General features: G+C 45.9%; 1 protein-coding gene across 2 annotated transcripts; it reads right to left on the minus strand.

Annotated features, from left to right (window-relative positions):
- On the minus strand, positions 1-1,927 carry LOC147981361 (esterase PIR7B-like). Of its 2 annotated transcripts, XM_087517092.1 has the most exons (3): positions 1,517-1,927; positions 596-733; positions 7-430 (listed from the first exon to the last, which is right to left on the minus strand). In XM_087517092.1, exons 1-3 carry the CDS (start codon positions 1,904-1,906, stop codon positions 137-139), a joined length of 822 nt encoding a protein of 273 aa, XP_087373218.1. In that variant the 5' UTR covers positions 1,907-1,927; the 3' UTR covers positions 7-136. The 2 variants fall into 2 exon arrangements, with proteins under 2 accessions (XP_087373219.1, XP_087373218.1); XM_087517093.1 differs by lacking the exon at positions 596-733 and having other exon boundaries at positions 1-430.
- Positions 1,928-21,830: the final 19,903 nt, after the last annotated feature.

Consider the following 21,830-nt stretch of genomic DNA (forward strand, 5'->3'; position numbering starts at 1 on the left):
AGACAAATCTTTAGGATGAAGGTAATACTACTTAACATCGTTTCCATTGATTTAAAAGTATCACTGAACATATTTATTTTTAGATGAAAATCATGTACACACATACATTGATTTCCAGGGATATATATCGTACAATTTAGCAAGTATTTAAGCTGTCGGCGATCTTGACCAGAGCATCACAGAGCTCCCTAGGCCTCGAGCTCATGATGGCGTGGTCAGCTCCCGCGATCTCCTCGACCTCCGTGCCGGGGCTCAACAACACCATCCAACGCTGCATCTCCTCGGTGCTGGAGCCATCAGCCTTGGCTACCACGTATACCTTCTTCACCGACCCGTAGTTGGTATCGGTGAGCAGGCTTGCATCCTTCATCACCGGATCCTCCATGAACAGGTTTCCCGGTCTCACCAACATTTTTTCCAGGGCCAAATCCTGCATCAACATTGTGAATTGAATCACATAATGGGTCTACAGAAAGTGGATAAGGCGAAGAGTTAATTGACTTAGTATATTTATTTTTGCGAATATTTGGAGAATCATGTTGTTGAGATTAGTTCATTATGGGAGATCAATAGGATGTTAAGTCGTGTTGTGCACCTCAGGTGAACTTTGCTGGTAGTACTTGCGTGCTAAGAAGTTTGGGCCCATTATCATTGCAACCCCTGCACCGTGGTTGCTATTGATTGGCAGCATCTTGCAGTCCATGAGTCCTTCTGATGATGTTCTTCGCATGAACTAATTGCATCAACACAAGATAAGTTAAACATTAGCATTAATATTGGAGTTACAGAGTCAGAGACCAACCTTTTATATTCCAACAAAAAATTGGTTCATATAACCTCCTAGAAACATTTATAATTTGATTACCTATAAAGTTTATTAGTACTCATTCCGTTCTAAATTAGTTGCCTTAGATTTGTCTAGATACATATGTATCTCAACATATTTAGATACGATTTGTCTAGATACAGATGTATCTCAACATATTTAGATACATTTTTATCTAGACAAATCTAAAATAACTAATTTTTTTTGAACACTAAAATAACTAATTGGGGATAGAGGTATTATTAGATACTTAAAAAATGTACATATTCATTTTGGAATACACTACCTCCATTTGATATTATTTCTCTTAAATTTTTCTACATATGGTTGTATATAGACATGTTTTAGTATTAGATACATCCATATCTAGAATTATCTAAGACAGCTAATTTATGGAGGTAATATTTTCGTGGTGTTGTAATTTTATTGACTATTATATAATATACATATGTTACAACAGAAACTTGTTGTTAAAGTTATATTGGAAACATATCAAATTTTGTATATATTCGACTAAGACGAGCTTCCCGGCCTCACCAACATACGTGACTCGTACATATAGTGGATATCTTGGTCAACACTCAACAAAGATTCACCCGCAAAAAAAACACTCAACAAAGATTCTGTCGCAAATACTAAAAAGCACTCAACAGAGAATAAGAAAAGGAAAACCATAAACAATTGACATACCTCCTCGGTGGTGACGCCCATGTGCTTGCCAACGCACGGCATCCCGGCGGCTGCGAACACGGCCGCGGCGACCTTGCCGGGGAACCTCTCCATGGCTAGCGCCAAGCTGAGCCCGCCGTGGCTGTGCCCAACCAGAATCAGCCTCTCGCCGCCACCCTCTGGCGCCGCGGCCACTGCGTCAAGCAGAGGTTGGGAGTACTCCTCGAACGAGTGCACCTCATCGATTCGCGCCGGGTGAGCGCCGGACGCGGCGAGGTCGACCACCGTGACACGGTGCCCCGCTGCCTGAAGCGCCGCGACCACCTTGTACCAACACCAGGCCCCGTGGCAGAGGCCGTGCACCAGGATGAAATGGTTCATCACGCTTGTGTTGCTCTGGGTGCTCTCCATTTCTTGCGTAAGACCTGTTTGGTTTTGTGTTGGATGTTTGTTGCCGCGTACACGGCCTGATATTTATAGTGCACATTGGCGTTGATCGCACGCTTATCGGTTATCACTATCAGCTTCTGCTGCAAGAAAAAATGTGACGACTTGTTTTTTGGATGCTCGTGCCATGGGTACTAAATTGCATCAGATCAACTTGATCAGCAAGATTGGTAGACGAGCCACGAGAGTTCGACTGGTGGTGACGTAACGCATATAACAACTCTATTGAAAATTGGTAAACGTTTGTAGGCGGCCGAGCCTGCGTCGTTGGATAGTTAGCGATCGTTGCGTCCGTGTTACACTACACCACCTCATCCACACGCCCAGCTAGCCGTCCCTTCTTTCTCGTTTCTTATCTCGAACGAAGACTAGGGCAACTGGCACCTCGTTTTTTGAAACGGAGACAAAAGTTTTGCCTCATCTCATTAATTAAGCAGAAGAGAAAACATAGTTTTAATGGTTACAGGACCACTCAGGTCCGAACAAAAGGATCACTCTCCCGGCAGAATATTCCCTAGCAACCTAGCCCCCGCAACTACCCAAGTCTTAGCCTCGTCCTTAATCGATGCCGCCACCCTCGAAGGTAGGGAATCCTTATTTCGAAAGACTCGGGCGTTCCTTTCATTCCAAATCTCCCAACACATGAGCATCTGCAGGGAGTTGACCGCCTTCCTGGAGTAGCCTGGCCGATCCTCGCTCGCAATCCACCATTGATTCACCGTCTCAAGGTTGACCCAAGAGAGGGTCGAAAGTTGCCATCCCAGCCAGTCGAAAATGAAGTTCCACACCCTGATAGTGAAGCGGCATTTGAACATAATATGTGCCACCGACTCTGGCTCCTGCTTGCAAAGTTGGCAAAGGCCACAGTTTGGCCAACCCCTGCGTTGCAGTCTGTCAGCCGTCCAAATTCTATCTTGCAGTATGAGCCAAGAGAAGAATTTAATCTTAGGGGGCGCCCAACTCTTCCAAACCATCTGTGGCAATGCCGATTTGATCAACCCAGCGGACTGCATCCTGTACGCAGAGGCCGCAGAGTAGCAACCGTCCGCAGTGAACTTCCAGCGGATGCTATCGCTAATGCCTGGAACAATGTTGATCTCCTGAGCTCTAGACCAAAGGGCACAGAATTGCTGGATCTGGGTAACCGAGAGGCCACCCTGCTAGTTTATGTGTCTGACCCAATCATCATTGGCCATCGCAGTAGCAACACAGCTGTTGGAACGCCTGGAAAGGGCGAAGATGCCCGGGGCAATGTCTTTAGGCTTGTGACCGTCTAACCAAGGGGAGTGCCAAAAACTCGCCTTCATTCCATCCCCAATGGTGATTTTTGTGGCCGCATAGAAAAGGTCCTTATCTTTATCGTCGCATGGGGTTTCGAGACCAACCCAGGCCCTTTGAGGGTCCACCTAGGCAAACCAAAGCCAACGCAGCCTGAGCGCCCGAGAGAATTTGTCCAGGTGAAGGATACCCAGAACACCCAAGTTTGTCGGTCGGCAAACCACCTTCCAGTTAACTTTGCATTTGCCTCCCGAGATCTGATCGGTCCCTGCCCAAAGGAAAGCCCGCTGAATCTTGGTGATACTTTGTTTGGTGCCCGAAGGCAAATCAAGCGCAGTGATGTGGAAGATCACAATAGAAGTCAAAATAGATTTGACAAGGGCAGTCCGTCCAGCTATGTTTATGTTATTCCCTTGCCAGGGTGGAAGCTTGGCTGCCACCTTATCCACTAGGAATTGACAATCAGAAGTCTTCAGGCTGTGGGTGGAAAGTGGGAGCCCCAAGTACCTAATGGGGAAGCCCACCCTTTTGGCCGGGAAGCGCTCTAGAATGGCGTCGAGGTCAAGGTTATGGCAACGGATAGGGGCAACAACACTCTTGAGGGGATTAGCGACTAAACCAGTGACCTCCCCAAAACTGGTTAAAATAGCAGCCAAATGATCAATGTCCTCTTTAAAGGGTGCAATAAAGATTGCGGCGTCATCAGCGTAAAGCGAGGAGCGCAGCGTGGTAGTGCGGCCCCGCAAACGGTGGAGAAGTCCCTGGTCTGTGGCTTTGGGTGGAGAAGTCCCTGTCACCTCGTTTTCTTCTCCCCGCACGGTGTCTAATCTTGACTCCCCAAACTTTCTCTTTTGAGCCGCCACCGTCGGTTTTGAAGGCCCGACCGGTCGCCCTGCTGTTAGCCGGCCACCGCCGCCCAAGCAGAGGGGCCGTACGACTGTTGGTAGTCGGCCACCGCCGCCCAAGCAGGCGATGCTGACCGATGCCCTGGGAGCTGCGCACCCGGTCTAATCTTGACTCCACAACACGCACTTTTGCGGCCAGCAAGCGATGGCGCGACAGAGGGCGAGACGTGTAGTTGTGGGGGAGCAAACCCAGCCTTTTCGAGCTCCACCACTCGCCGTTTGCAACTCTACTATAGCCGGTTGCAGTTCTGACACTAGCCGGTTCCAGCTTCGCCCAAACGGATGCAGCTCCACCACTCACAGGTTCCAGCTTTTCCCCTTGCCGGATGCAGCTCTATTCCTTGCCGGTTGTAGCTCCTCCACTGGCCAGTTCCAGCTTCGGCGTCGAGCACCGCTATATGCTAGCGAGCTATGCTACGACCGGCAGCGAGCGGTGCTGGAACCGGTGTTTACGGTCACTCGTAGAAAAAGGGCCTGTTGTCTCGGTTTGTAAAGGCCTTTTGTCCCGGTTCCTGAACCGGGACTAAAGGGTCGATACTAATGCCCTGTCCCTTTAGTCCCGGTTCAATCCAGAACCGGGACTGATGGGCCTCCACGTGGCTTGTGCGCGGAGCCCAGGCAGGAGACCCTTTGGTCCCGGTTGGTGGCACCAACCGGGACCAATAGGCATCCACGCGTCAGCATTTCTGTGGCTGGGGTTTTTATTTTTTTTGAAAGGGGGGGGGGTTGGGGGTTTTGGGGGGTTAATTTAGGTATTTCATATATTGTGTTAGCTAGCTATAATTAATAGAGAGAAGTGTCCTCTCTTATGTCCGTGCTTGGTCGACGCTAGGTACTATACATACGTATAGAGAGGACTAGACACGCTAGCTAGCTACCTAGTAAGCAAACAAAGGAAACAGAAGATCGTCATGAACATATATGCATACAGAGAGAAGTGATATCGACCACCTCTCCTTCTCCGAGAGATTGGTCGAACAACAAGTTCTCGTATATCTATCCGACACTACCGGCTACATATATACAATAATTATCTCTTACAAATATAATCATACGGACTCATGGTCCACATAGTATTCTCTGTCTTCAGCGATCACGTGGTCAAGAAAGAATGCCGCCAATTCCTCTTGAATTGCTCGCATGCGAGCTGGTGCTAGGAGTTCATCCCGCTTCCGAAACATCTAATTTGAAGAAGGGGGTTAATACATATATATATATATATATATGAATGAATGAAACTCAACACAAATGATGGTAATAAAATAAAATTGTGAATGTTGTTATTTACGTACTTCATATTGTTCGTCAGTGTAGCCCCGCTCATAGGTCGTGTGGCGGATGGACTCGCAAACGTAGTATCCACAGAAATCATTCCCTTGTTCCTGCCACAACCACTTTACAAGAAATAGAGGTCAATCAAACTGATAAGCAAGAATGCCAAATCAATAGGAGATGCGCGGAACATGCTACTATAGTACTTACTTTCGGGTGTCTAATTTGCAGCTTCATCGGGAGTCCTGGAGCTTTTTTGAAGAATTTTTTCCAAACCCTGCCAGACAAAGAAAACAATTACTTGATATATCAGGAAATGAACAAAGTTGCTGATATGGTGGATAATGATCGATTTAACTTACTTCTCGGGCATTTGAGTCATGTCCGCATAGTCCTGGGGATCTTTTCGTCTTGAGTCTAAGACGGTTACTAGTCCCTGCTCAAGCTTAATCTCTAGGAGAATATAGTGGTAATTGCACATGCATGCATAACTCATCAATTATATTACTATAACCTTGACTAATATATAAGGAAAATTGAATACGCACAAGACAGTAACACTCACTTGAAGTTGTAAGGAAAGAGTATTATATCTTTGTTTTCATTTATTACCAACGATCATAGCAAGTTGGCCTCGGTAGCTGCGGCATGAAATTTAACCTGAGTTGCATCTATGAGATATGTGTTAATGACCCAATATCACCGACTTGTCTTTTCTTCAATTCGGCGATCTTCAATCTGCATAATATAGTGAGGATGATTATAAATACATACAATGAGAGAGATGAGCTATATAGAGAGACTTAATGACAGAAGTAGTACTGAAAGAACTCCTCAAATGGAACAGGCAACAGTTCAATTCCAACGAGGTCATGCTCCTTTTTAACTTTCACATACAAAGTACTCCTCCCCCAGAGTCTCTGCAGATTTTCAAGTACCAATCATGCAATCTTCACATCATCGTTGATAGAGATCTTTCATCTTTGACGAGCGGCTTCCCGTACTCGTATCTTTGTATCTGCATCTCCATGAAATCATAATGTACATCGTCGGGCAGGTAATCGCCAAGATTTCTATAACTGGGCACCATCCTCGGATCATTAGCGACGTTGTCGCTAGGCACCTTGAGCGGGGGGCACGATTGCTTCGCTTGTTCGCCGAGCTGGGCAATTTGTTTCCCAGCTCGTCGCTCTTTCAACCTTTGATCACTGACAGTACTTCTCGACCGCTCCACTTCGGCAAATTCCTTTCCAATAATGCGCTCATAGTTTCCTTTCGGCGGAGACTTGGGTGGTTTTGTCAGGGCAGCCAGAGTGCGCTTCGCTTTCATCGGATCTACCTTCTCCTCCGGAGGTGGATGTTTCTTTGCTTTCACCCCTTCAAAGTAGTTCCTCACTTCTTCTCATGCGATCTCGGCATTCTCCTCCGGGGTCCTCTCGTATGGTAACTTCTCTGTAGTCTTCAGAGAAGGACCGAATCTGTATTTCCTCCCGCCTCTGGCTGTACTGCTAGACGCCGGCAGAGCAGACGGAGCGGTTGTCTTCTTTACTTGCTTACGAGGCGGAGGAGAAAGACTACGACGCGCCGGAGCAGCCGGAGCGGCGGCAGGTCTCTTCCGCCCTTGCTGACGAGGCGGAGAAGGAGGAGGCTGGCTGCTCGGGCGTGTCGGCACAGACGGAGAAGGAGGCGGAGTGCCGCCACGCGCCGGAGAAGGAGCCGGTCGAGTGCCCTGATCGTCACTCGCCGGAGGAGGAGGCGGTGGAGGAGGCGGGGTGCCCTGACTCACCGGAGAAGGAAGCGGTGGAGGAGGCAGAGTGCCCCAACTTGCCGGAGGAGGAGGAGGCGGAGGCGTCCAGTTCGGAAGGTTGATGAGCTCCTTCCGCCATAGGCATGGAGTCTTCAGAGCAGACCCCAGCCTAGTCTCCCCTTCACCGGTAGGGTGGTCAAGCTGGAGGTCCTCAAATCCCTCCGTTATTTCATCAACCATCACCCTAGCATATCCTTCTGGAATCGGCCGGCAGTGAAAAGTTGCGCCGGGTTCAGTAGGATAAACAGAGCCAACAACCGCCTTGACCTTCAAATTCATCCATTGCGTCATAAGGTGGCAATTTTGAGACTCCGTGATAGCATCCACGGGATAGCTGGCAGGAGCCGTCAAGGCATGCTCCGGCTGAAGCAGCTCGGTGGAAGCCACGCTGCTTCTCCGCTGAGATGGCGGGGTAGCTTCGGCAGTACGTTTGCTGCGATTTGCTTCTCGTTCCTCTATCGCTTGTACCCTTGCTTGCAGCGCCTGCATTTGGGTCTGCTGCAATTTTTTCCTCCTCTCCTGGGATTTGTAACTGCCTGCGTCCAGAAACCCAACCTTCCATGGAATGGAGCCTGGCATGCCTCGTGTCCATCCAGGGTGCTCAGGATTCCCGAGGGCCATTGTGAGCTTGTCGTTCTCTCTATCTGGAAAGAACGTCCCTTGCTGCACTGCTTCGATATACTGCTGAAGCTTCCTGACTGGTATGTCCATTTGATCGTTCATCCAAATGCACTTCCCTGTTACAGGGTCCAAGGTTCCGCCAGCCCTGAAGAACCAAGTCCGACAAAAGTCTGGCCAGTTAATTGTCTCTGGTTCGATCGGGCTACGAGGTAGCCACCTGACCCCATGCGATGGTGATGCTTCTTCTTCGCAGCATTTTGCTTGTTTGTCGCCGACATCTTCTTACTCTTTTCCGATGTATTGTGGGCCACAAATGCGGGCCAGTGATCTCTGATCTTCTCATATCTGCCCTTGAATTCTAGTGTCTCTTTATTTTCTACAAACTTATTCAGCTCTTTCTTCCACCTCCTGAATAGTTCTGCCATCCTCTTAAGAGCAAAAGACTTGATTAATTGCTCTTTAACTAGCTTCTCTAGATCATCCTCTGGCGGTAGGGTGAAATTTGACTTCAGCTCAGTCCAAAGATCATTTTTCTGCATATCATTGACATAAGACACCTCAGGGTCTTCTGTAGCCGGCTTTAACCATTGCTGGATGCTGATCGGGATCTTGTCCCTAACCAAAACCCCGCACTGAGCAATAAATGCGCTCTTTGTCCAGAGGGGTTCAATCGGTTGGCCGTCGGGCGCGATTGCTACGATCTCAAACTTTTCATCTGAGCTCAACTTTTTCTTCGGGCCTCGTCTCTTTACAGAAGTTGTGCTCGATCCGGAGGGCTAGAAAAAAGAACAAAGACTTAATTAATATGTGTACATACCAAAACAATGAATGCATCAATTAGCTAGTCAGCAGAAGCTTAACTAATATATATACCTGGCCGGACTCGGTTCGGTCACCGGAGACGTCATCACGGTCTCCTTCTTGCACCGGCATTGGGTCACCGGAGCCGTCCTCACGGTCTCCTTCTTGCACCGGCATTAGGTCACCGGAGCCATCATAATCATAGCCAGCTGCTTCCAGACCATCGGTGTCGTTGAGAAACAACGAGACGACGACATCACTTCCTCGTGCGATTATGTCCCCCAACAACTCTTCTTGTACTTCGTCTCGGGCGGTGTCCATAGTTTCTACAAATATTGACAACATGGCAATTATTATTCAAACATGACAGATGGATATATTAGTGGCAAACGTAGAACTAATATTAAATAGTGGCCTCAACGCTGCTTCTCTAGGGTTTGGGGTGGCCTCGACGCTGCTTCTCTAGGGTTTGGGGTGGCCTCGACAACGCTTCAAGGATAAAAAAAGAAGAGGAAGAAGAAAAAAAGAGGAGAAGAAAGAATAGAGGAGTAAGAACTCCTCTATTGTTTCTTCTCCTCTTTTTTTCTTCTTCTTCCTCTTTTTTTATCGGGAACGAGGGTCGTCGAGGGTCATCGAGCGGTAGAGGAAACCCTAAATAGCAAGTATCGTGGGTGTGAGATACATGTGGCCGTCGGTGTCGGACACTACATCCACGTCCCACAAGTGACGTGGGCGTCGAAGCCCGCGCCACTTGTGGGACGTGGATGTAGTGTCCGACACCGACGGCCACATGTATCTCACACCGATGATACTTTCTATTTAGGGTTTCCTCTACCGCTCGGCGACCCTGACCCTCGACGACCCTCGTTCCCGATAAAATAAAGAGGAAGAAGAAGAAAAAAAGAGAAGAAGAGGAAGAAGAAAAAAAAAGAGAAGAAGCCGTCGGTGTCGGGCACTACATCCACGTCCCACAAGTGATGTGGGCGTCGAAGCCCGTGCAACTTGTGGGACGTGGATGTAGTGTCCGACACCGACGGTACATGTATCTCACACCGACGATACTTTCTATTTAGGGTTTCCTCTACCGCTCGGCGACCCTCGACGACCCTCGTTCCCGATAAAATAAAGAGGAAGAAGAAGAAAAAAAAAGAGGATTCTTCTCCTCTTTTTTTCTTCTTCCTCTTCTTTTTTTATCCTCTTCTTCCTCTCATGTTCGACGACCCTTAACCCCTCTGCGACCCTAGACCCCCTCTCGACCCCCTCATGTCGAAGTTATCGGGTAGGGGGTATATCGACAATGACATACCCGATACATACATACATACATACATACATACATACATACATACATATCACATGCATCCATACATATATGAACAAAATTAATATCTACTAATTAACAACCTAAATAAAAAAACTAATACATATAGGAAGAAGAAGAAAAAAGAAGAGAAGAAAGAATAGAGGAGAAGACTTCCTCTTCTTCCTCTCCTCTTCTTCCCCCTCTTCTTCCCCTTCTTCCTCGCCTCTCTCATGAATGTCCGACGTTCTTGACCCCCCCACGTGTCGAAGAAATAAAAGAAGAAAAAAAAGAGAAGAAGAAGAAAGGAGTAGAGGAGAAAAGAGAAAATAGAATATATATCCTATTTTTCTCTTCTTCTCTTCTATTCATTTCTTCTTCTCCTCTTATTTTTCTTCTTTTTTCTTCTTCTTATTTATTTCTCCTCGTCTTCCTCTCCCCTCTTCTTCTCCTTTCTTCCTCTTCTTATTTCCTTTTTCCTCTCATTCTTTTTCTTCTTCTTCCTTCTTAAAAATACATGAAGTAGTATTGCCTAATTCATTGTTCATATGAATATACAAACATTTGCATATTTAGAATAATTAATATCACCAAGAAAATCTATGAACAGAAAAAAAATCCTAATTTTTCTAAAAAACTATTGCATATATACATGAACATATATATACACAGAGAACATATATACATATATATAAAAAACAAGCATATATAAGAAAAAAATGGCATATATATGAAAAAAAATGCTAGCTAGGGAGGGCGCCGGCCGGACCAGGAGGACCGCGGGGTCGGCGGCGAGGATGGCGGCGGGGCAGTGGGCGCGCACTCGGGGTAGGGGGCGCGGGCGACGGCGACGGCAGGCCGGGGCGGCGCGCGTCGGGGAAGGGGCCGGCGCGGGCGACGGTGAGGGCGGGCCGGGGCGGCGCGCGTCGGGGCAGGGACGCGGGTGACGGCGACGGGGGCGGGCCGGGGCGGCGCGCGTTGGGGCAGGGGCGCGGGCGACGGCTACGACGGGGGCGGGCCAGGGCGGGCGGCGTCGGGGCAGCCTGGCTGCGTAGGCATCGTCGGGGGCGGGAACTGCAAGATGAGAGTGAAAATTTCCTAAGTGTGGACTTATATAGCAGAGCCTTTAGTCCCGGATCGTGGCAGCAACCGGGACTAAAGGTGGGCATTAGTCCCGGTTGGTGCTACCAACCGGGACCAAAGGCTTCTTTTCAGCAGCCCAAAGGGCGGGAAGCGGCGGCCTTTGGTCCCGGTTGGTAGAACCAACCGGGACTAAAGGGGGGCATTGGTCACGGTTCGTGTCACCAACCGTGACCAATGCCCCCCTTTAGTCCCGGTTGGTGCCACCAACCGGGACCAAAGGCCTTGTGCGGCTGCTGCGTCGAAAGTTCAGTCCCACCTCGCTAGTTGAGAGGGGTGCGCAGTGGTTTATAAGCCCCACTGCCGCACCCCTCTCGAGCTTCTCTCCATTGCAGGCTTACGGGCCTAATTGTCACTGCTATGCCTGTGGGCCTACTGGGCCTCCTGCGGGCCTGAATCCTGGCCCTTGGATGGGTTTCTAGTCGTATTCAGGCCGTGGGGGCCCAGTAGGTGGCATTTTTTTGTTTTTTTGTTGCATTATTTTATTTTCTTTTGTTTTTTGCTTTATTTTTTAATTCTTTATGCTTTTAGTTTTAGAAAAATTATAAACTTTTTGTTAATGCCATTAGTTTTCAAATTTGAAAACACTTTTTTTGTTTTCTTTGTTGCTTTATTTATTTTATTTTGTTTGTACTTACAACAAAATACTTATTGTTGCTATTTTTTTCCAGTTCTTTTGTTTTGTTTTCTGCATTATTTATTTTCTTTTGTTTTTTGCTTTATTTTTTTTATTCTTTCTGGTTTTGGTTTTAGAAAAATTATAAACTTTCTGTTAGTGCCATTAGTTTTCAAATTTGAAAACACTTTTTTTGTTTTTTTGTTTTCTTTGTTGCTTTATTTATTTTATTTTGTTTCTAATTACAACAAAATACTTATTGTTGCTATTTTTTCCTTTTTTTATTTTTTTTGCATTATTTATTTTCTTTTGTTTTTTGCTTTAATTTTTAATTCTGTTTGCTTTTAGGTTAGAAAAATTATAAACTTTCTGTTAGTGCCATTAGTTTTAGAAAAATTATAAACTTTCTGTTAGTGCCATTAGTTTACAAATTTTAATAGTTAAAATTTGAATTCTTTGAAATTTGTGTGAATCACAAGTTTGTGATTAACTTACTAAAAAAATGAGAATAGATGCGCTTATAGAGAAAATTCAACCTAAATTCATAGTAAATTTCTATGAATTTCAGAGAAATTCACTATGAATTTAGGTTAAACTTTTCTCTATTAGGGCATCTATTTTCACTTTGAGAGGAGCTCAACAAGGTAGAGAAGGAAGGGCTTATAAACCGGTGTGCGCCCCCTTCGGTTGGCGAGGTGGGACTAAACTCTGCCCACAACGAGGACCAACCCTTTTGTCCCGGTTTGTGGCACAAACCGGGACTAATGGTCATGGGCCAGCGACGAGGAGCAAAATTATAAACTTTCTGTTAGTGCCATTAGTTTTAGAAAATTTTTAAACTTTCTATTAGTGCCATTAGTTTTCAAATTTGAATAGTTAAAATTTGAATTCTTTGATATTTGTTTGAATCACAAGTTTGTGATTAACTTTACTTTTTCCAGTTTTTTTTGTTTTTTGCATTATTTATTTTCTTTTGTTTTTTGCATTTTTTAATTCTTTTTTGCTTTTAGGTCAGAAAAATTATAAACTTTCTGTTAGTGTCATCAGTTTTAGAAAGAATTATAAACTTTCTGTTAGTTCCATTAGTTTTCAAATTTGAATAGTTAAAATTCGAATAATGGTATTACGGGGGCCGAACCATAAGACATGAAAGCATTTCAAATGAACTCTGAGAAAGTTGAAAGTTGGCATGGTATCATAATTTCATCCACATAGCATGTGCATGTACAAAACGGACAATGGTAGCATGTTCGTGTGTTACAAAGTTGGCATGGTATCCTCATAATAGTTGCGGGAGAAAGTCTTCACTTTTTCTTCGCTTGTGTCATTTGCTTATTGCGCCGTAACCATGGATAATCTTCATTGTTTATCAGGATGCTTGGGTCAGCCTTGACATTGAAGGGAGGAATTTCATGAAACTTTTCATAATCTTCAGACATGTCTGTCTTGCCGTCCACTCCCAGGATGTCCCTTTTTCCTGAAAGAACTATGTGGCGCTTTGGCTCATCGTATGATGTATTCGCTTCCTTATCTTTTCTTTTTCTCGGTTTGGTAGACATGTCCTTCACATAGATAACCTGTGCCACATCATTGGCTAGGATGAACGGTTCGTCAGTGTACCCAAGATTTTTCAGAACCACTGTTGTCATTCCGTACTGTGGGTCTACCTGTACCCCGCCGCCTGACAGATTGACCCACTTGCACTTAAACAAAGGGACCTTAAAATCAGGTCCGTAGTCAAGTTCCCATATGTCCACTATGTAACCATAATATGTGTCCTTTCCGCTCTCGGTTGCTGCATCAAAGCGGACACCGCTGTTTTGGTTGGTGCTCTTTTGATCTTGGGCGATCGTGTAAAATGTATTCCCATTTATCTCATATCCTTTGTAAGTCAATACAGTCAAAGATGGTCCCCTGGACAACAAGTACAACTCATCACAAACAGTGTTGTCACCTCTGGGACGTGTTTCCGACCAACTGCTGAAAGTCCTGATGTGTTCACATGTAATCCAGTCGTCGCACTGCTCCGGGTGTTTGGAGTGCAGACTGTTCTCGTGTTCATCGACATACGGGGTCACCAAGGTAGAGTTCTGTAGAACTGTGTAGTGTGCTTGAGACCAAGAATATCCGTCCCTGCATATTATTGAGTCTCTTCCAAGAGTTCCTTTTCCAGTCAGTCTCCCCTCATACCGCGATTTAGGGAGACCTATCTTCTTAAGGCCAGAAATGAAGTCAACACAAAACCCGATAACACCCTCTATTTGATGGCCCATGGAGATGCTTCCTTCTGGCCTAGCGCGGTTACGGACATATTTCTTTAGGACTCCCATGAACCTCTCAAAGGGGAACATATTGTGTAGAAATACGGGCCCCAGGATGACAATCTCGTCGACTAGATGAACTAGGACGTGCGTCATGATATTGAAGAAGGATGGTGGGAACACCAGCTCAAAACTGACAAGACATTGCGCCACATCACTCCTTAGCCTTGGTATGATTTCTGGATCGATCACCTTCCGAGAGATTGCATTGAGGAATGCACATAGCTTCACAATGGCTAATCAGACGTTTTCCGGTAGAAGCCCCCTCAATGCAACCGGAAGCAGTTGCGTCATAATCACGTGGCAGTCATGAGACTTTAGGTTCTGAAACTTTTTCTCTGGCATATTTATTATTCCCTTTATATTCGACGAGAATCCAGTCGTGAACTTCATACTGAGAAGACATTCAAAGAAGATTTCTTTCTCTTCTTTCGTAAGAGCGTAGCTGGCAGGACCTTTATACTGCTTCGGAGGCATGCTGTCTTTTTCGTGCAAACGTTGCAGGTCCTCCCGTGCCTCAGGTGTATCTTTTGTCTTCCCATACACGCCCAAGAAGCGTAGTAGGTTCACGCAAAGGTTCTTCGTCACGTGCATCACGTCGATTGAAGAGCGGACCTCTAGGTCTTTCCAGTAGGGTAGGTCCCAAAATATAGATTTCTTCTTCCACATGGGTGCGTGTCCCTCAGCGTCATTCGGAACAGCTAGTCCACCGGGACCCTTTCCAAAGATTACGTAGTGTAAATCATTGACCATAGCAAGTACGTGATCACCGGTACGCATGGCGGGCTTCTTCCGGTGATCTGCCCCGCCTTTGAAATGCTTGCCTTTCTTTCGACATTGATGGTTGGTCGGAAGAAATCAACGATGGCCCAGGTACACATTCTTCCTGCATTTGTCCAGGTATATACTTTCATGCGTGGTATCCTTTGTTTGTCTGTCCTGAAAGGTTACTGAGAGCGGGCCAATCGTTGATGGTCACGAACGCAATGCCTTAAGGTTAAATTCCTCCTGTCTGTGCTCATCCCACGTACGTACACCGTTTCCATTCCACAGCTGTAAAAGTTCTTCAACTAATGGCCTTAGGTACACATCAATGTCGTTGCCGGGTTGCTTAGGGCCTTGGATGAGAACTGGCATCATAATGAACTTCCGCTGCATGCACATCCAAGGAGGAAGGTTATACATACATAGAGTCACGGGCCAGGTGTTGTGATTGCTGCTCTGCTCCCCGAAAGGATTAATGCCATCCACGCTTAAAGCAAACCATACATTTCTTGGGTCCTTTGCAAACTCATCCCAGTACTTTCTCTTGATTTTTCTCCACTGCGACCCGTCAGCGGGTGCTCTCAACTTCCCATCTTTCTTTCGGTTCTCACTGTGCCATCGCATCAACTTGGCATGCTCTTCGTTTCTGAACAGACGTTTCAACCGTGGTATTATAGGAGCATACCACATCACCTTCGCAGGAACCCTCTTCCTGGGGGGCTCGCCATCAACATCACCAGGGTCATCTCGTCTGATCTTATACCGCAATGCACCGCATACCGGGCATGCGTTCAGATCCTTGTATGCACCACGGTAGAGGATGCAGTCATTAGGGCATGCATGTATCTTCTCCACCTCCAATCCTAGAGGGCATACGACCTTCTTTGCTGCGTATGTACTGTCGGGCAATTCGTTATCCTTTGGAAGCTTCTTCTTCAATATTTTCAGTAGCTTCTCAAATCCTTTGTCAGCCACAGCATTCTTTGCCTTCCACTGCAGCAATTCCAGTACGGTACCGAGCTTTGTGTTGCCATCTTCGCAATTGGGGTATAACCCTTTTTTGTGATCCTCTAACATGCGATGGAACTTCAGCTTCTCCTTTTGATTCTCGCATTGCGTCCTTGCATCGACAATGACCCGACGGAGATCATCATCATCAGGCACATCATCTGGTTCCTCTTGATCTTCAGCAGCTTCACCCGGTGCAGCATCATTGGGCACATCGTCTGGTTCCTCTTGATCTTCACCAGCTCCCCCCGTTGCAGCATCACCGTATTCAGGGGGCACATAGTTGTCATCGTACTCTTCTTCTTCGCCGTCTTCCATCATAACCCCTATTTCTCCGTGCCTGGTCCAAACATTATAGTGTGGCATGAAACCCTTGTAAAGCAGGTGGGAGTGAAGGATTTTCCGGTTAGAGTAAGACCTCGTATTCCCACATTCAGTGCATGGACAACACATAAAACCATTCTGCTTGTTTGCCTCAGCTGCATCGAGAAACTCATGCACGCCCTTAATGTACTCGCAGGTGTGTCTGTCACCGTACATCCATTGCCGGTTCATCTGCGTGCATTATATATAATTAAGTGTCCAAATTAATAGAAGTTCATCATCACATTAAAACCAAAGTGCATACATAGTTCTCATCTAACAACATATAGCTCTCCAGAGCATCTAATTAATTAAACCAAACATTGAAACTATGTAAAACATTTCAATGCAAAAACAAATGCGATCATAATCGCAACCAAGGTAACAATTGATCCAACGGCATAATGATACCAAGCCTCGGTATGAATGGCATATTTTCTAATCTTTCTAATCTTCAAGCGCATTGCATCCATCTTGATCTTGTGATCATCGACGACATCCGCAACATGCAACTCCAATATCATCTTCTCCTCCTCATTTTTTTTATTTTTTCCTTCAACAAATTATTTTCTTCTTCAACTAAATTTAACCTCTCAACAATAGGGTCGGTTGGCATTTCCGATTCACATACATCCTACATAAATAAAATCTATGTCATGTTGGTCAGCATAATTTTCATAAACAATAAATGAATCAATAGTTATAAAGATAATATATATACCACATCCGAATCATAGACAGGACGAGGGCCGACGGGGGCGGCTACCAAAACCATCGCACTATATAAGATGCAATAAAAGTAAGAAAATAATACAAGTATCTATGTAAACATACAAGTAAGAATATTTTTCCTTTCAGATAGAAGATAAGAACAAGAGGCTCACCACGGTGGTGCCGGCGATGAGCTCGGCGCGGGTGATCGACGGCGGTGAAGACGGGGACGGGGCATGACGGACCGCTAAACCTAGACAAATATTATGGAAAATGGAGCTTGGAGGTCGAGCTTGGAGAGGAGAAAGCTTAAGTAGTGTGGCTCGGGCATTCCATCGAACACCTTGTGTGCATAGGAGGTGAGCTAGAGCACCACCAAGCCCTCCCCCCCTCGGCCAGAGAAAAACAGAGCACTGGGGTGCTCTGCTCGCGAGCGAGGGGTATATATAGGCACCTCATTGGTCCCGGTTGGTGACATGAACCGGGACTAAAGGGGAGCCTTTAGTCCCGGTTCAAGCCACCAACCAGGACCAATGGTGGTGGGCCAGGAGCGAGGCCCATTGGTCTCGGTTCATCCCACCAACCGGGACCAAAAGGTTTAGATGAACCGGGACCAATGGCCCATGTGGCCCGGCCGGCCCCCTGGGCTCACGAACTGGGACCAATGCCCCCATTGGTTCCGGTTCTGGACTGAACCGGGACTAATGGGCTGACCCGGCCTGGACCAAACCCTGTTTTCTACTAGTGGGTGCTGGAACCGGTGCATGGGAAAGCTGGAACCAGAGGTCCACCGTTCTGACGCAAGCAAGGCTTTTTGCTGCAAGCCAGGGTGCCGTGCTGGAACCAACAATGCCCCATGCTGGGACTGGTGGCTATCTAGTGTGTGCTGTAACCGGCGGCAAAAGTGATACAAATCAATGAGACTATGTGCAGGGACCGACCGCCGGAGCTGCATCTAGTGACACAAATTGCTACATCCTGCGACTGGCGGCGGTCACCACCGGAGTTGCGGCCGTCGCACACCGGAGCTGCAAGTGTCTTTTTTTTGCTGGGATGCAAGTGCCACCACCGAAGACAAGCGTTGCCACCGGAGCTGCATTCGCAGGCAAAAGCTAGTACATGAGTGGAGCCGGCAATAAACGCAGGAGACGAAGACGGCGACGGCGAGGGCGACCGGCGGCGAGGGTGGCGACCGGAGATGCTTCGAGGCCGTCAACTAGGAACCGCGCGAACCCGAAATGAGTGAACCTAGAGAACCAGGAGAACCAGGAAATCGAGTGAGCTACTCACCCTGGTTATTGGTCTGGCCCATCAGTGGGTGGCGCACGACCGCTCCTTCAATAAGTAGCGCCTACCACAACTGGTAGGCCCATTCAAGGTAGTTGCATCGGAGCTTCTAGTCGATTTTTTATTTTGGTCTCCTTGATAGGTTTTTAGTTTTCAATTTCTTTGTTTTTTATTTTTCTTAAAGCGGAGACTTCTTTTCGAATTCAGGAGCCTTTTCTCAAATTTTGTGAAATTTTTAGCGATCTTTTTTCTAAACCATAAACTATTTTTTATGAAGTTATCAATTTCATGATTTTCTATAGTTATATGAAGGCTTTTCAAATTCATGAAGTTTATCATTTTCATAGATTTTTTCAAATTCATGAACTTATTCAAACTCATGGACTCTTTTTTTATTCTTTTTGAACTTTTTTTTAAAACTCAATGTTCAACGGTGCCATTAGTGAACAGCCGAACGGTCAACTAGGAACCGAGCGAACAAGGGAACAAGTGAACCAAGAGAGCTGCTCGCCCGTCTATTGGGCCGACCTACGAGCGGGCGGCTGGCGAGCGCTCCTTCAATAACTGGCACCGATCACAATAGGAAGGCTCATCTAAGAAAGTTCAGTGCAGAAGCTCAACCTGGTTTTGGGAAGCTTCTAGATGGTTTCTTTTTCTTTTTGTCGTCTAGGTTTCCTGGACCGTTATTTTTTTTCTTTTTTTCTTTTCATGCTCAAATGCACGGCCTTTTTCAAATTCGTCAACTCTTTCTCAATTTTGTGGGTTTTTTTAAATTATCAAACTTTTTACAAATTTTATGACCTATTTTTTGAATTTCATGAAGAAATCAAATCCGCAAGCTCTTAGTTATGAACAATTTTCAGTTTCATGTTTTTTTTACAATTTTATGAAGATTTTTCAAATTCATGAAGTTTTTCATTTTTGTACATTTTTTTCTCAAATTCCTAAACTTTTTACAAACTTGCATTTTTCTTCTTCTAAATTTGGCGTTTTTTAAGTCAATGTTTAACCATGCCACTAGTGAACGTTCGACCGGTCAACTAGAAACCGAGCAAAAAAGGGAATGAGTGAACCAGGGAAACCGAGCAAGCTCTCACCCCGTTTATGGGGCCGACCCACGAGAAGGGTGCCAATTAGGAGCACTCATGGCCTTCATTCTCCTTCACCAAGACTTATCACAAAAACTGGGCCAAGTACTTGTTTTATCGCTCTTCTTAGAGATTTCTTGGGTTAGGATTTCGAGGTAGCACTAGTAGAAAAAGGGTCAAATGCGAAGCACATTAGTGCCGGTTTGAATTTGAGCCGGCACTAATGTGTGCATTAGTGCCGGTTCCAACGGCTAGCCGGCCGCTCTCATTAGTACCGGTTCGTGGCAAACCTTTAGCACCAGTTCATGCCACGAACCAGTACTAAAGTGAGTGGTGGCAGGATGTTGTCAGTCCGGGGCCCGTCCAGCACCTTTAGTACCGGGTCGTATCACGAACCGGTACTAAAGGTCGTCCTACATAGACCCTTCGTCCACCCCAGCTCGCTCTGTTCTTCCCCTTTCCCCTCTCCTCTCTGTTCTTTTCCCTCTTCCTCTCAAGCTCATCACACATTTTGCCCAAAATTTGTCAAGATTTGAAGGCCCCCATCCATTCAAATGATCATAAAGGTTAGCAACTTTGTCCTTTCATCTCTCATTGCTAGATTAGCTCGTGCAATGCTTTATATAGTGATTGATTTTTGAGTTTAGTAATTTGGGAGGAATTATATATGTGCTAGTATTTGATTTATATGCAATTTGAGGTCAAAAATAACACTTAGTTTGCATATGTAGGCGTGGTTTACTTAGTGCCTTCTAAATCTCCGCCGTAACCACCGTCGATCGCCTGCAACGTCCCGTCGCCGGCACCACCTTGTGGTGAGCCTCTTGTTCATGAAGTTTTATATAAAAAATTGATGTTTGTGTGATTTGGATATATAGTTACTCGTATAATTATCTTACCCATACGTTGTTTGTTATACATAGTGCCATGGTTTTGATATCCGTCCCCGTCGGCCCTCGTCCGGGTTATGATTTGGATGTGATATATTCTCTTTTAAAACTATTCATTGCATTTCGTGTTTATGACAAATTATGCCCATCATGTTGACATAGATATTTGTATGTAGGAGGTAGTTGAACCGGAAATTCCAACCGACCCTGTTGTCGAGAGGTTAAATTTAGTTGAAAGAGAAAACGAGGATTTGAAGGAAAAATTGAAAAGAATTGAGGGGGAGAAGATGGAATTGGAGTTGCATGTTGCCGATGTCGTCGATGATCACAAGATTAAGATGGAGAAAATGCGCTTGAAGATTAGAAAGATTAGAAAATATGCCATTCATAGTGAGGCTTGGTATCATTATGCTGTTGGATCAATTGTTACCTTTGTTGCGATCTTGATCGCATTTGTTGTTGCATGTAAATTCTTTAGCTAGAGAGTTATTTGTTTGTTGCATTTAAGTGTTGTATGATCTTTATGTATGAACTTTATGTATTGTATTAATTTGGTGTTTTCGGTGCTGTGTATTGAAGATGAGCCGGCAATGGATGTACGATGATCGATGCTCTCCCGAGTTCATTAATGGCGTGCGTACTTTTCTGCTTGCGGCTGAGGCAAACAAGCGGGCGGATGGTTTTATGCCTTGTCCATGTGCTGGCTGTAAGAATGGTCACAATTACTCTACGTCAAGAACCATTCACGTCCACCTGTTTGAGTCCGGTTTCATGCCCCACTATAATGTTTGGACCAAGCATGGAGAAAGAGGGGTTATGATGGAAGACAATGAAGAAGAAGAGGACGATGACAGCTATCCTAGCCATGGGTTCCCTGAATACGATGATACAACAATGAGGGAAGAAGCTGAGCCGGTAATGCGGGAAGAAGCTAAGCCGGCAATGCGGGAAGAAGCTGAAGAAGAGGCATCGGATGAGCCCATTGATGATCTAGGTCGGGCCATTGCCGATGCAAAGAGAAACTGCGCAAGTGATTTGGAGAAGAAGTTGCAGTGCATGTTAGAGGACCACAAAAAATTGTTGTACCCGAATTACGTAGGTGACAAGAAAAAGCTAGGCACCACACTGGAATTGCTACAATGGAAGGCAGAGAATGGTGTATCTGACAAGGGATTTGGAAAGTTGCTGGTAATGATAAAGAATATGCTTCCAAAGGACAACGAATTGCCCGAGAGTATGTACGAAGCAAAGAAGGCTGTCTGCCCTCTAGGGTTAGAGGTGCAGAAGATACATGCATGCCCTAATGATTGCATCCTCTGCTGCGGTGAGTACGAGGATTTGAACGCTTGCCTGGTATGCGGTGCATTGCGCTATAAGATCAGCCGCGATGACCCTGGTGATGTCGAGGGCGAGCGCCCCAGGAAGAAGATTCCTGCCAAGGTGATGTGGTATGCTCCTATAATACCACGGTTGAAACTTTTGTTCCAAAACAAAGAGCATGCCAAGGCGACGCGATGGCACAGAGAAGACCGTAAGAAAGACGGAAAGTTGAGAGTACCCGCTGACGGGTCACAGTGGTTAAAAATCGAAAGAAAGTACAGGAAGGAGTTTGCAGATGACGCAAGGAACGTATGGTTTGGTCTAAGCGCAGATGGCATTAATCCTTTTGCGGAGCAGAGCAGCAACCATAGCACCTGGCCTGTGACTCTATGTTT

Source organism: Triticum urartu, chromosome 3A (assembly GCF_056163025.1).
Source record: "Triticum urartu cultivar PI428250 chromosome 3A, HENAU_Tu73, whole genome shotgun sequence".
Taxonomy (NCBI): Eukaryota; Viridiplantae; Streptophyta; class Magnoliopsida; order Poales; family Poaceae; genus Triticum; species Triticum urartu.